The sequence below is a fragment of the Eubalaena glacialis genome, chromosome 11 (genome assembly GCF_028564815.1).
Source record: "Eubalaena glacialis isolate mEubGla1 chromosome 11, mEubGla1.1.hap2.+ XY, whole genome shotgun sequence".
Taxonomy (NCBI): domain Eukaryota; kingdom Metazoa; phylum Chordata; class Mammalia; order Artiodactyla; family Balaenidae; genus Eubalaena; species Eubalaena glacialis.
The window spans coordinates 24,844,521-24,860,805 of record NC_083726.1 but is presented as its reverse complement, the minus strand read 5'-3'; the positions used below and the strand labels follow the sequence as shown (position 1 = coordinate 24,860,805).

The following is a 16,285-nucleotide window of genomic DNA, read 5'->3' as shown; positions in this document are numbered from 1 at the left end:
GAGTATTTTAAATTTGCATTTAGCTCACTCAAAAAACTTAGGTATCTGTTCTTTAATGGTAGTATGCAAAAGCTAATTCATACTAGATGATGGTGCTTACATGAGTTCGGTTATGCCATTGAATAGTCACATGCTCCTAGAACTTAACTATGTATAAAAAATACAGATAATTGTTAATAGACTAAGCCAAAGGAATGGATATTAATTATGACATTACAATTATAGAAGTGTTGCATAGCTTAAACTATGTCAGCTACAAGATAGATACTTATGTTCATAAATACTCTGTTTGGTGGACATGGAATAATTGTATTGGGTTGGCAAAAAGTTTGTTTGGTTAATGAATCCATTGTTCAATAAAGTTCTTGGTGAAAATGAAAAATGTCTTTTATTTTTACTTAAAACCAAATGAACTTTTTGGCTAACCCAATATTTAGGCACAGGGTAAATTGAGTTTTCTTGTTTGTTTGTTTCAAGTATGTGATAGTTAAAGTATCAAAGCATATTTATGTATTTCAGGTTAATATGAGTATTTAGGGAAAATTTTTATAAAGGAAAATTAGTCAATTATTGAATTTTTTTCTTTATAAAAAATTAGTCTATAAAATTCTTAAAAGAATAAATTCAGTTTCTCAAGAAATCTAATTCTTGGCTAACTTTACATGAAATTCTCCACAGGAATTTCCAATGAGGTGAAACTTCTTTTAATCTTTTTATTGTAATCACTTTGGCCATAAGTATTATTAGATAAAATATGGGAGCTCTTCAATTTTGAAAGCGTTAAAATCATTATTTGAATAGTATTTAGTGTTTAAGGAAAATTTAATGGATATTAAAAATGTACAGAAAAAAGTCTTTTCTCAGATTTCATATGTATTGAGGTAATAAAAGAGATGTACATATAAATGATATTATGGAAGATTGGTGAAAAACAATCTTATGGTGATCCAGAACAGAGAAGACTGTCTGATCGGGAATAAAATAGAGAAAATTGAAGGAGGGAGGATTTCAGCTGGGTCTAAGGCTAATAACTGATTTTGTTTTACTAGTATATAAACTGACCTCTGACAGTTATTTGATTCTAGCTTGTATTAGGGTTAGCTCTTTACATGTCCACATTATAGTTGGAACCGTGTCTTGTTTCTTTGTACTCAGCCATTGTCTAACTTTGTGCCTTATATGGAAAAGATCCTCAATAAATATATGAGTAGATGAATACATTTAAAGATAACAAAGATTTTAATAGGCTAATAAAGAACTTTGGGAGAGGGATATTTTATATGGAGGAAATCATATGAACAAAAACAAGGAGAAAGGAAAGCATATGGGTTCTATATAGGGCTAATGTGAGAAAAAGATTAGAAAGGTAAGCAGGAACACAGTGTTGATGTGGGACTTTGAATGCCAGACCAAAGTTTGGCTTTTATTTTGGAAGGCATTTAGGGAACTCAGAATTTTTTGATTAGTTGAATATTAGAATCATAGAAACCTTGAACTGAGAAAAGCCTTTAGAGGTAATCTCACTTTCTGCATTTTATGGATGAGGATAAGTGATTTGCCACAGAGAATGTATTAATATTGTCATAAAAATAGGAAATAATATTTTGTTTTTGTAATTTTTTTGGTTATTTGTATTATGATAATGGAAACATAAAACCTAAGCCCACAGAAGTTGGAACTATTGGAAAAAAATCGTATCTAGTGTTCAGATGCCTTGCTTTTTAAAGAAATAGAGTAATCTCCTTCTTCTTCCTCTTTTTTCTTCTTCCTCTTTTTCTTCTCCTTCCTCTTCCTCTTCTTTCTTCTTCTCTTTCTTCTTCCTCTTCCTCCTCCTCTTCTTTGGTATATTAGAAGCATGCTAAATTTAGATTTATAAATTCTGGGTTGACTTTTCAGTAACATAAATATTAGGTCAGATACTACCATGTATATTCTTAGATTTCAGTTTTTTTTGTATTTTGCTAGAGAGTTTTCTTATTAAAACAAAAGATGAAGGAATAGTCCTGAAAACATTAGGTTTGGTTATTGCTCTTGGCCTTATTGTGTGTAAAATCTTAAAGTTTTAAAAATTGAGATCACTTACATATAATAAAGTACATATATCTTAAATACACAGCTTGATGAATTTTTATACATACATACACCTGGGTAACTACATACTACCAGAATCAAGATACAGAATCTTAATCCTTTCCAGTCACTACCTCATATTTCTTAAAAGAATTGTATGTGTCTGGTTTCTCTTAGTCTTCATTATGTTTGCTTTGTTGCATGGAATAATAGTAGTTCATACTGTTTTACTACTGTGTAGTATTCCATTATATGGATGTGCCACAATTTATTTATCCATTCTACTGTTGATGGACACATGAACTGTTTCCAGTTTGTAGCTATTGTGAGAAAGCTACTATGAATACTCTTATATAAGTCTTTTTATGGATATATGTTTTCATTTCTCTTGAGTAAATACTCAGGAGTGAAATTGCTGGGTCTTAGGGTAGGCATCAATTTTTACTTTATTAAAAATTGCCATAAAGGTTTTAAAGTGTTTGTGCCATTGTGTACTCCTCCCAGCAATGTATGTGAGATCCAGTTGCTCCACGTTTTTGCTCATACCAAATATTGTCTATCTTATTAACTTCAACCACTTTGATGGTTGTGTAGTTGTCTCATTGTGGTTTTAATTTGCATTTTTCTATGTTGAATGAGTTGGCATACTTTTATATACTGTCTTTTGTGAGGTCACTGTTCAAATCTGTTTCTCCTTTTTGTTTGGGGTTATTTCTGTTTTTCTGATTGATTTATAGTTTATTCTGTATTCCAGATGGCGTCATCTTTTGGATATACACGTTGCATATATCTTCCTTTAGCCTACGGCTTGCCTTTCCACTCTCTTAATGCCTTTAAAAAAAAAAGAACAGAAGTTCTTAAATTTATGTCTATTATGCTCCATTTCAAATTAATTTTTGTATATGGTGTGAGATGGGGTTCATCTTTCCATACAGGTATATAATTATGCCAACATTATTTATTACAAAGACCATCCGATTGCCACTGGGGTGAGTGTAGGTGGTGAGAGGGTTCGGAGAGCATTCAGGCAGAGGTTATCACCTTGTAGAATTCTTACCACCATTTATTGTGTTTCAAGTATAGTGATCATTGCTTTACATTACATTTTCTCATTTATTCTTTGCTACTCACTTGTGAGGTATAGGTTATTCTCATTTTACAAGTGAGAAAACTGAGATTCCAGGACTTTCTGATCACAAGATTCTTAATTGACTGATCTGAAGGTCGACCCTTGAAGAGTGGTAGCATTGTTTCCTTTTGAATCTCTTTCTGGCTCAGGGGCAGCTGAATGTATAAGGATTTGAGGATCCAAACTTCTGGAAACTTTGCAGTATTCTCTTGTCACTTTGTGCAGGAGTCCAACATTTATTCTTATCTCTTCTTCACATGAAAAAATTTTTTTTTAAATTCTAGGTGACAGGTTGCTGTATTGTTGATTTTCAAAGGATTTTTTTCTTTGATTACTTTGCATGGCAAAACTGAATATATCTTCTAGTTTAGGAAAACAGTAATGCTCAAAGCTTATCTCTTGTGCAAGGTCAGATGAACCAGAACCTAGATTTTCATGTTCTTGCTGCCTCTTGCTTGGGCAGTTGGCATCTCTATAAGCTTTTTTGGTATAGCTTTATGTTGTAAATCCCACATTTATTTGGAGAGCTAGCTGTGTGAACCTGGGCAAGTGACTTAACTCTCAAGCATCCTTTTCCTTAACTGTCAAGTGAGAATGAAAATATACTTTCAACAGGGTTTTGTTTGTTTTTGGTTTTTTTTTGTTTTTGTTTTTTGGTCTAGATGAGATGCTAACATAGTTCCTAACGTGGAGATTAGGGAGCTTTAGTGTGAACTTTTAATGAATAATCATATTAATTTACTAAAATAGCTTTTGTGATTTACTTCTGCAAACTGGTTTGAACATCTTTAGGTTTAATGCCTTCCCTCCAAATCCCTGCTAATTAACCAGTTGTAACTTGACCTCAGTAATCATATTTTGTGTTTTAGAGCAACTTAGAATAAGGAGAGCATTAAAGAAGGTGAAGAAATCGAACTGGAGTGTGTTGGCTTTTTCCCTTTTCCTGGAACAAATGTTTATATATTTTTCGTGTACTATATTATTTCATTTTTCTCTACAACATTAAAGCAGAGTGCATGGGTTAGGAAATACCAGTTGGCCTCTGTGTATGTAAGTATGAAGTCTCAGTTTTCTTAGTGAAGAAAGTCACAGTTATGATTTTGTATACTTATGTTTCCATTTTACAGGCAGCATAATTGAAATCTGTGGAGGTTTTTTTTTTTATTACGATTCCTCACAATTCATTTACAATTTCAAGTATATTAAATATTCATTTTTTAATTTAAACAATGTTCATAAAAATTTCAAGTCTGTCTAAAAATTGACATAATTCAATTCCAATACACTGTCACCCAGCCCATTTTCTACGCTGACAGTTTTACTATAGGGTTTGAGTTTTTGAGAAAAATAGTAGGTAGGGCACATATAATGATTAAATTAAAATTTTCTATTTTTGTTTCCATGAACAATCAAGAATTTGAAATCTTTAAAAATCATCAAATTGATTTCTTAGCAAAAGTGACAAAACCATGGAGTCTCACTGAATCTGCATTATACTGAATTTCATATTGGAAATGAGATTGCCTGAATATGTTGAGAATCTTACTTTGAAGTGTCTGAGCTGAATTGAAGCTGTTAGTTTTTTGTGGATCGCAGTGTCTGTCTCCAGGGGAGAAAGAGCCTTACTGCTTCTGCAGAGCTGCCAGGGCTGACTGACTCCTTAGAATATAATTGCAAGTCGCGATTTGGCAAGTTCAGCAGCTTAGGCTCACAAATAGGTTAACCTGTGTTGCCTTTCTCAGACTGCAGCCTTTTTGAAAGCAGTTAAAAAGTGGACCTATTTTATTGATTCCTTAGATTTAAAAGTGATTTTTAAATGCAATGTCTGTGAGATTTTAAATATAACATTTTTCAGTATATGTTAAATAAGTCCATTTTCTTCAGTTAAATTTTTGACATTTTAGGTATAGCTTTTGTGAGTATTAATAAGCCTTATGAGTACGGAGATCTGGTAAACAATTATTAATTACATTTTTAAAATAATTATTTTATCAAGAATGAATTTAATTCCAGTTTGGTTAACTTGGTTGACTGGTTTTGTTTATACCTGAACTTTGGCACTCAAAAAGTTTGACTGACTACAAAGCTTTATATCTAGAATAGTGGTTTCCTTTATGTTATATGGGAATGTTGGTATACAGTTGTATACTATGGTATAATATGTTCTTGATTCTCTTTATATATTTCTTTAGTATTTGTATACTTTTCTAGCCTTTATATTATGTTTTTGAGCAGTTTTATGATTGACATGGCATAAAATAAACTTGTATATTTTTATATATTCTTAAAGTATAATTTTTCCTTTTGTTCTTCTCTTCTAAATTTTCTTTAATAGGAAGTGATTTGAAGAATGTTTTCTTGCAGTTTCTCTGTGTAGCTCTGTCTTCCTTCCATAAAGTTATAATCATTCTGTTGGTCCAATCTTGTCTTCTGCTTTTTCTTACTAGTGTTCTATCCCAGGTGTTCTCATATTGCTAGTCTTCATAACTATAATTTTTAATGGCTACATAATATTCCATTGTTCAAATGCCACAGCTTATTTAAACATTTCTGTATTTTAGGTATTTTCCAAATTTTTATAATCACGAGTAACATATGTTAATATTGTTTCCGTGAGTGTATGTTTTCTGCTTTTGACTTTTTCCTTGAGATTACAAATTCTCTTTCAACATAACTCAGTAGTAGCAGGCTCACATTTTCTTTCCTTGAGGAGTTCAAGTGTGTTACTCTATCATTTTTGGTCTCAAATGTCTGATGATAATTTAAGTATTTTTTTCTTATAAGTCACTTGTTCTTTTTCCCTGTATGTCCAAAAGATTTTTTTTTTCCTTTAAAATTCAGTAATTTTACTAGACTATGTCTTGGTGTTGGTCATTCTGTATTGCTATTCATAGGTACATGGTATGCTCAATTAACATGTAGTTTCAAATCTTTTCTTCTTTCAGGAAGTTTTCTTGAACTATAGTTTTTAGTATTTGATATTTTCTTTATCTTTGTTTTTTCCTTGTTGGATCTTCTTATCTTCAGTGATTTACTACTGTCTCTCAAATAATTTTTAACTTTTTCCTTATTTTTGATTTTTAAAAAGTCTTTCCTTTTTGACCTATCTTTACGGTATTATTTGTTGTATTTATTCATTCTGTATTCCTTTTACCTTTAATGAAGGCTACATAATGTAGCCTTCATTTTTAAAAGGATTAAAATTTCTAATTGTTTTCCAAGTTCTGACATCTCATTTCTGAGTTTTCTAATTCTGATTTATGTTGTTTTTGAAGGTCTTGTATCATTTTATTGTCTTTCTGGTCATCTGTTGAGAATGTCTTTCTTCTTGTTCTCTTTGTTCTCATAATAACTTTGTATGATAACTCAGATAACTTTGATTTATCTGTGAAGTCAGTTTCCCTGAACTCCTAGACAGAGATGGAGTTTAGAGGGTATCTTTTCTAACTTTTCTGAGGTTGCTTGGCTTTGTGCTACTCCTGTACTTATATGTGAATTTTCACTTTCCTTCAACTATATTGACTCCATCCCGTTCAGTTTGTTTCCACTCTTAGTAGTGTCTTCTCAGTATGGTGCCCTGACCTGGGAAGGAGATGCCTTGGCTGGACAGTTTTGGGAGTTCATTGGAGCTAAACTGCTCTAGCCCTTCAGACCTTTCTGCAAACCTCTTGCCCAGAACCACTAATGCATTGGATATTCCTGGTCTAGCTGATGTTATCAATTGGCCACCATGCTTTCCTGTGAATACCTTTTGGCTATTTGGGGCTTTTCCTGTTCTCAGATCTGTCTCAGTCCCTGTAATTTCCTTCTGCTTCCTCTTGCACAGATACTAATACTATGAAGGACTATGGCTGTTAAATGTTTGACTTACTAATGTGTATTTTGGGGCTCATGGGGATACCTGATGGTCTAGTTTTGTTGTAAATGTTTTCATGGGGTTTTAGTTTTGCTATTTGGTTTGCTATCTATCTGTAAAACACACACACACATACGCACACACTCACATACTTCTACTCACTGTCTGTGCTGGGATTCCCCAAGACCAGGTTTAATGTTTCACTAGGAGGACTCACAGGACTCAACATGTAGTCATACACATGGCTATGATTTATTACAGTGAAAGGATACAAAGCAAAATCAGCAAAGGGAAAAAGGTGCATTGGGTGAAGTCCCAAGGAAGCCAAGTATAAGCTTCCAAGAGTGTTCTCTCAGTGGAGAGGATGTACTTAATTTCCCCAGCATCAAATTGTGACAACATGTATGGAACATTGTCTACAGGGAAGCTTGTTAGAGACTCATTGGCCAGAGACTTTATTGGAGGTTGGTTACCTAGGCACCCTCTACCTAGCATGTACCGAAATTCCAAACTCTAATAAGGAAAGCAGGTGTTCAGCCATGGTTCAGCCATAAACCATATCTTTTGCACAAACAGTTTAGGCACAGTGAGCCACTCTTACCAGTCGGTGAGCCACTCTCTTCAGCTAGGGTGGTGGGAACCCTCCAAAAATCCAAGTTCCAAGACTCCAGCCAAGGGCCAATCTTGAAAGCAGGACTTTGCAAAGATAAGCAGTCTCAGGCCTGCTTGTGCACACATACACACACAAATGGGGGGATTCAGGGAGATTAAAAAACTCTGCCACCATCATAACCTCTATCTTCTCAGAGTCCTCCAGTTACAGGTACTTTAAGCAAGGCAGATTTACGTTCAGATTTCCAATTTTGAAGAGGTTATTGCTGCAGTAGTGTGAAGGATGGATAGCAAGCCATTGAGAATGGAAATGGGCAGTAGCTCAGGTGACAGATGATTGGTGCTTGAAATAAGACACTGGGAATGAAGAAGAGGGAGGAATGGAGTTGAACAGATACTGTATATTTATGAGTGTGTATATGTATGTATGTTTGTATATGTACATGCATATATATATATATAGTCATATATGTATCAGAGACTATAAAGCTATAAGAATGTGAATGTACATTCCTATCTCTGTGAAGGGGAGACTTTTCTAAGTGTAGGAACAACGTCATAAGTCATGGGACAAGTTTGATGTATTTAAGTACATAAAAATCTAAAATCTGACAAAAAGCAAGACAATAAAAATCAACAAAGTTGAAAAGAAAATGGGGAAAATATTTATGTCTATGAGAGCATTAATGTCCTTATTATATTAAGATCAATTGCAAATTAGTATTTTAAAAATCTTAATAGCCCAATAGAAAATAAGCAAAGTAGATTAATGGGCAGTTCACAAAAGAAGGAAGACAAATGGTCACTTAGCATTTTTCAACCGAGAACCTTTAAAGCGTGAACAATAAAATACAAATTGTTTTATAAAGTAGCAATTTTAAAAAATAATAATAGGGTACTTGGAAATTGGAAATAACCTAAGTGTCCATCATTAGATTAGTTAGACAAAATTGATATACTCATGCATTCATATATTATCCAGCTATTAAAATCATGTAGTAGAATATATTAATAACACAGCTAACTTTATAATAATAAAGTATGGTCCCAAGTTTGCTGTTGGTACTTTACTCAAACGCAAACATACATATACACAGAAAAATACTTAAAGGATATCTTCCAAATTATTAACCAGTTTTTCTCTAGGTGGTAGGATTATGGATGGTTTTTTTTTTTCCTTTTTGTGATTTTTTTAAAAAAACATTTCCAAATATTTATAGCAGGGGTCAGCAAATTATGACCTATAAGCTGGCTGTTATTTTTCTTAGAAGTATCTTGAATATGGAACAAGATAGGGACTTAATAAACGCTGTTGATACTAAAATGAGTTAATACTTATTTTAAATATAATTTAGATTAATATTTCATTTATCCAGGATCATTAGATATTCTCTTGATATTCTAAATAGATGATGATTTAATAGATGTAGAAAGTTCAGAAATGAAGGTCTGTTATCAAAGAGATATAGGTGAGTTATTGACAGAAACCAGTGTGGCTACTTAAGGGTCTTTTAAAAACTTATATGTAAAAGATGCTCAAATGTGTGGTACCTGAATGAATGTGTGAGTCATGAACCTGTGAGAATAGTAACAACACCTACTATGTACCTGGCTTTTTGCAGAATTGCTATTTAATCCTTAAAGTAACCTTGACAGGCAAACAAAAGTGTTTTCTTTGTTGTACACGAGAACACTGAGGCTTGGAGAGTGTAAGAAGTTTTTTACCCAAGTCATACAGAGTTTGGCTCTACTTGAACGCAGGTTTATCTGAGAGGAAGATTTATGGTTATCTTTAGTCTTGTTTTTCTTTTCTAAATGAGTTGCCATATAGGTCCACAGAATTTGAGGCAATATATGGAATTTAGGTTTTGACTTAAGAAATTCATTTTTAATTATTTATTAAGTTTTACAGTGGTCCCTCCTTGTCTGTGGGCGGTGCGTTCCAAGACCCCCAGTGGATGCCTGAAACTGCAGTTAGTACCGAACCCTGTGTATACTATGTGCTTTGCTACACATGCATACCTATAATAAAATTTAATTTATAAATTAGGCACAGTAAGAGATTAACAACAATAATGAAATAGAACAATTATAACAATATACTGTAATAAAAGTTTAGTGAATGTGGCCTCTCTTTCTCTCTCAAAATATCTTACTCTACAAATTTAACGCCATTTCCATCCTAACTAAGCATTTATCACACACTGTGTCTGTAACTCACAGTTTGAGGTGCGCAGCAAAACTAGCACTAATTTCTTTATCCTTCCTCATAATTTCATGGATAGAAGATTCATTCTTACCATAGTTTTTTTTCTTTCCTTATTATGATTAAGTTGAGAACTTTTACCTTTTCACTTAATGGAAGCACTTCACCCAGCTTCTCTTTGGCATATCTGAATTGCCAATATCATTAGTGTTGCACTTTGGAGCCATTATTAAGTAAAATAAGGGTTACTTGAACACAAGCACTGCAATATCTTGACAGTTGATTTGAGAGCTGAGATGCCTACTAAGTGACTAATGGGCAGGATACCCTGGACAAAGGGATGATTCACATCCTGGCGGGCTGGAGTGAGATTTCGTCATGCTACTTAGTGCTCAATTTAATATTTTTGAATTGTTTATTGCTGGAATTTTCCATTTAATATTTTTGGGCTGTGGTTGACCACGGTACGTACCTGAAACCATGGAAAGTGAAGTTGTGGACAAGGTAGGGACTACTGTATATAAAACGGTAAGCTCCTTGTTCCCTGCTGTATTCAAGCAGATTCCGGATGGCCCAGATTTTAAGGATGTTTTAGCAAATTACTACTGTGCCTAAGAGGTTGAACTTTATGAACTTTGAGAATCTAGAAGGTCTATGATTTTATGGTGGTGTTTTGTTTTTAATGTTTTGCTTGTGCATTTTATCCAAATTTAGATTATGTGAAGGACTATAACTATATGAACTCTTAAAATGCTACAGAAATCTTTTACAAATTAATATTTTGCTTATGTTTAGGTAGGTTGATATGTGACTCTGCAAACATGATAATTCACTAAGGCTCTCTATATCTTTTATATAGTCAAGGTCCATGTAGTTTATTTTTTCTTGAGTGTAGACCAGAGGAAAGATTTGTCTATTCAAATGGATATGCTTTTCCTCAACAAAAATGGAAAGTATAAACCAAAATTTTGTTTGTACTTTAACCATATGAAAATGAGGAGCCAAATTTAATGGTTGGCCGTAGTAATTATCTTACCTTAGGTGTCAGGTTACAAATACTCTTGTTTCCTTAGACAGAATTTGTGTTATGTTATTCCTAAATATTTTTTTGTTGTTGAGGGCTAATACTTACTATTTTGAAACATCTTAGAAGTAGACTATGAGTTTTTTAATATATAAAAGCTAGTGGTTTTAAATCTTTTTGGAGTGCGATAGATTAGATAGAACAAACAAAAAGCCCTCAGATCTGACTTTTGTTCTGTGGCAGTTTTATCTGGGACCTATATGTGTAGTTGATACCTGCCACCTAGAACGTGATTCATTGCTTGACTCCGGACTATAAACTGTTTGAAGGTGTCTTATAGCTAGTTTCCCACTCTTGTGGATTCTACTTAATATTCATTTCTATACTTATATTGCTATTTCTGTGTGGGGAAAAAATAGCTTAAATGTAAAATACTTAATTCTCAGCACAATAAATGATAATATCAGTCAAGTTTGAAAGCAACATTTTAGTAAAAGTAGATAAAGTTCGTCCAATTTTAATCTAAGACCTGTTTACTCAAACTGGATCTTTGTATATTCTTATCCAGCAGAAACTAGAAAGAATGTCTCCACTGCCTCTAGAGATGAGTGTTTTAGAGAAAGGCTCGCGTTGCCCTCAGGCCAAAGCTTTTGAAAGAATGGGTATATAGTCCATCCCCAGTCTAGAGTGTTGCCAGTTCCCCCTTTGTATTTTAGTTAATTTTTTATTGTGCTTCAAGTGTTGAATTGCCAGCACATCAAACAAACATATCCAGATATCAAAAATATATATTGAAAACAAATGCAAAATATTATTGCTTATTCTCTACCAGTGTTCCCTTATACTTATTCATGATTTGACTGTGACTGGGCCTTTTATTTAGGTGGAATATTCTAATCCTGATGAATTAATGTAGTTTACCTCAATATATTGTATTTTTCTTCTGAAAAAGAGGTGACTGAGGTAACTCTACTCCAACATAATAAAATCATGACAAATATTCAATTACTAGAATTAAGATGTCTTAGGGTCATCTTATAGCCCACTAAATGATTTTATGGTTGTCATGATTGAAACCTGTTATGCTATAAACCAGAGACGTTCTAAATCCCTTGTGAATAATGTGGTTGGCCATATTTATACTTTATATAAAATGTTCTTATGTATGCTTACAATTCCGTAAAACTTATTTTTATTTTCATAGTCTGTTCGGCACTTGAAGTATTCCTTGTTTAAGAAATCGCTACTGGGCAGTGTTTCGGATAATGGAATAGTAACTCTCTGGGACGTGAATAGTCAGAGCCCGTACCACAGCTTTGACGGTACACATAAAGCTCCAGGTTCAGGCATCTGTTTTTCTCCTGTCAATGAATTGCTATTTGTAACCATAGGCTTGGATAAAAGAATCATTCTCTATGACACTTCAAGTAAGAAGTAAGTATAACATGCTCATTTCTTAATTTAGTAACAAATAATTCTTTCATTAGCAGCCATATTTGTGATTTGTATAGACCTCTGATTAATGTTAGAAGATGTAAAGTTTGTGTATTTGTTATCTAATAAGGTAGAATTTTCTTTTTTTTCCCATGCAGAAAAAACTAGATGAGACATGGGTGTTCTTTAGAGCAGCGGCCCCCAACCTTCTTGGCACCAGGGGCCGGTTTCGTGGACGGGGTGGGGTGGGGTGGGGTGGGGTGGGGGGTTGGGGGGATGGCTCAGACGTAGTGCGAGCGCAGAGCAGCAGATGAAGCTTTGCTCGCTCGCCCTCAGGCCGCTCACCTCCTGCTGTGTGCAGCCCGGGGGTTGGGGACCCCTGCTTTAGGGTACTTCTGGATGATGAATGTTGAGGGGTAGCATGTTAATGATTTCACATCTTTATTTTAGCATGCATGCATATTATTCTTTTTCAGGATACAACTAAATTTGTATATTTTTAAAACAATATGATTAATTTGCTTTAAAATTAATTCATTATCTAGAGCAGGGTTTCTAAACTGTTGACATTTTGGGCTGGATAATTCTTGGTTGTGGGGAGCTGTCCTGAGCATTGTAGGATATTCAGCAGCATCCCTGGCCTCTACTTACTAGATGTCAGTAGTACTCCCCAAATTAAAAGTAGTAAAATTACCCCCAGTTGAGAACCACTGATATAGAGCTAAAGGGTACATAATTCTCTAAGTATCCAGATCTGTTATGCCTTCTTGTTCTTCTTACAGTTATAAGTGTGCTTGGTTAACTTAAAAAACAAAAAAAAACTGCAAGACTGCAAGAGGTGTATTCAAGACACCTAACAATATCTAATGATCATGTGAAAGGAAGTGGCATTATTATAATATTACTGCTAGGGAAGGACCTACTGTGAGCCCCTTTTTAAAGTTTACTGTTACTTATTTTACTCTTCTCTTTTTTTTTTTTTTTTTATTCTTTTCTTTTTGAACTAATTTACTGAGAACCCTAACAGTAAACCATTCCTCTCGTATACCCGACACTCCAGCAAGGAGTTCAGCTTCAGCAGATCAGTATCCATACTTCTGTATTAGCTTCTGGGAGGATTAAGCCTCATGAATCCTGTTAGCTTTTGGGTCAAGAGATGCATAACCAAGAGCAAAGTAGCAGCTGCTTCCTTGTCAAAGGTCATAATCCTCTTGAGGCCTAAGCAGGTCACTAAATGGAAAGGGGATACTTAGAGCCTCCTTAACCCTGAGGCTATAGAGCCCGTATTTGTGGAGTAACATGCAGGAATTCTATCACGTTCACTGCCAAAATAATAATTACTCAAAGAAATAGGTCCTGTTTCTAGAAGATATAGAATGTATTATCTATTGGAAGCCAATAGAAAAATAGGATGGAGTGCTTAGCAGTTCCTTTACACGCCATTGTAGTAGAAATGTCTCCAGGTCTAATTCTACATTTCTGCTTTAAACAAATATTTGAGATGGGTATTCTAAGTAACTTTGCCGAAATCTAAGTAACTTTGGTTTTGGTTTACAGTTATTTATATGTCGTATAAGCTTATATGTATACATTCACATATCTACATATACTTTGCTCTCCTTTCCAAAGGCTAGTGAAAACTTTAGTGGCTGACGCTCCTCTAACTGCAGTAGATTTCATGCCTGATGGAGCCACTTTGGCTATTGGATCTTCCCGTGGGAAAATATATCAATATGATTTAAGGATGTTGAAATCACCAGTTAAAACCATCAGTGCACATAAGACATCTGTGCAATGTGTAGCATTTCAGTACTCCACTGTCCTTTCTAAGGTAAGATGATTTTCTTTCTTTTCAGCATTTTTGATTTTACTAAATAAATCTAGTTCAGAATATAGAAATCATATGTTGTCAATTAAACACTGTAGTTTTGCTTCATAATCATTTTTATATCAAAGCATTGTAAATAATTTTAGTACAATTCCATTTGATACTTAGTTTTAAAACTTTTTTTTTTTTTTTTTTGCGCTTTTCACATTTCTCTCTCTTCAAAAATATTAAAAGGCTTTTATGGTTCAGAGGGAAACTCTCACATCCACCAGCAAGCTTAAGATTTCTAAGGGAAAAACAATATTTTTTAAACTAATAAGGATTTATAAAATATTAATGTCTCGTATGGAGCATTAGAAACCTGAGCTTTTAAATATTCCCTTCCGTTTCAGTCAGGTTTAAATAAAGGCTGTTCAAATAAGCCCACAGCTGTGAACAAACGTACCGTTAATGTGAGCGCTGCTAGTGGAGGAGTCCAGAATTCTGGAGTTGTCAGAGAAGCAGCTACCACTTCCATTGCCACAGTTCTGCCACAGCCCACGACAGCAGTTGTGGGGAAAGGAACAGTTGCTGTTCAAGACAAAGCAGGTAAGTGTTGCTTATATATAGTATTTGGAGTTCCCATCCTGTCTCCTCCCCAAATGGATATCATTATCACTTTCTTTAAGAACCTAGAACTTAAATTCACTTGAGTATTTAGGTAAAATTATTAGTAGATAGTGAAAATTGAAAAAGTAAAAAATTTAACTTTAGCTGTAAATTTTTAAAAGATTAATGAAAGGTACTTCACTTACTCTGTTTAGCTGAACTTCTGTTGTAAGATATTTTAAAAACAGAATAATGCCCTCTCAGAGGTACCGCTACAGGCTAGACGACTTTTCATTGTGCCTTTAGATTAATCAGTAGAGAATATGAAACTTTGATGCTTTCATTATGATTTGATCTCTTAGTTAAAAAAAAAAAAAAAGCTATTAATAGCTCCTGTATTTCATTTTTCAGAATGGAAAGTAAGTCAGGTGATGAAATGAATATATTTAAGTGCTGAATAGTACCTGGCACATATTAAGCCATAAATTAGTCATTTGTTAAATAAAAATAAATGAAAATGTTGAAATTTTTAAGTAATTTCTTCTACTCTGATAATCATATTGATGAAACAGTTCTTAAAGAAGAGTTCATTTAGACTTTGTGAAGGTATAATATGGTGATAAGCTTCCCCATACTTATTGTAGAAGATATTCTTTGCCTACAATAAAGATCATAATTCCCTAAATTCCTGAAAGCCTTTTTGTTTTTATTTTAAGAAGTTATGCTATACTGTCAACTTTCAACATATTTTTAAAAGTCTGCATGATATACCAGTATGTCTCTAAAGTATTCTTACCAGAAATGAATATACTATTGTCTTTTGAATTTTCAGGACAAGTACTGAAATTGAACACAAATATTTGTTGGTGCTTTTTCAATATGAGTTTACTATTTCCAAGTATAAGCAGAACTTTAATTTGTTGGTCTTGGTAGTGTAGAATTTTTAAAAAATATATAATAAGTATATTCACTATAAATTATCTTTGAATATCTATATCATCCTTAGATAAAAATCATTATATATTATGTAGAAAAATAATAAGGTCCTTATTTAAGAACTCCTAGAAACTAATACTATTGCTATCTGTTTAAAAGAAGAAGTAATGTTTGCCAAGATGTTGAATTAACTATATTAGGAAAATTGGTGTTAGTTAAAAAAATTATTATTAATTTTATTCATAATTTTAAAAAATTAAAATAAAGATTCTCTCATTTGTAAACTTTCTGAAGTCTCAATGTCTTTCATTTAGTTTTTAATAAGGAAGTTTATATGTAACAATGGCAGCATTAATTAGATATGGAAGACTTGGGTCTGCAGGGCCACCAATTAATGATAATTCTTGACTGATTAGCAAAGTTTCTGGCAAAATGAATGCTTACTGTGTACCCACAAAGAGTTAGAAATTTCTGTTTATTGATTTTATTTTGAAATAATTGCAAACTTACAGAAGAGTTTCAATAATAATACAAAGAACTCTTGAGTTCTAGTATATCCTTCAGCAGATTCACCATTTTATAAATTTTGCCACATTTGCTGC

The 16,285-nt window shown here is 33.4% G+C and overlaps 1 protein-coding gene across 5 annotated transcripts in view; it reads left to right on the top strand.

The window, feature by feature from the left end:
* NEDD1 (NEDD1 gamma-tubulin ring complex targeting factor) overlaps positions 1–16,285 on the top strand; it is a 43,738-nt gene that overhangs the window by 12,867 nt on the left and 14,586 nt on the right. For all 5 annotated transcript variants that reach the window (XM_061204499.1, XM_061204498.1, XM_061204495.1 and 2 more), the window contains 3 exons: positions 12,102–12,331; positions 13,961–14,162; positions 14,552–14,747. In XM_061204499.1, coding sequence (XP_061060482.1) covers positions 12,102–12,331; positions 13,961–14,162; positions 14,552–14,747 — 628 coding nt within the window. The remainder of the gene's footprint in view (positions 1–12,101; positions 12,332–13,960; positions 14,163–14,551; positions 14,748–16,285) is intronic.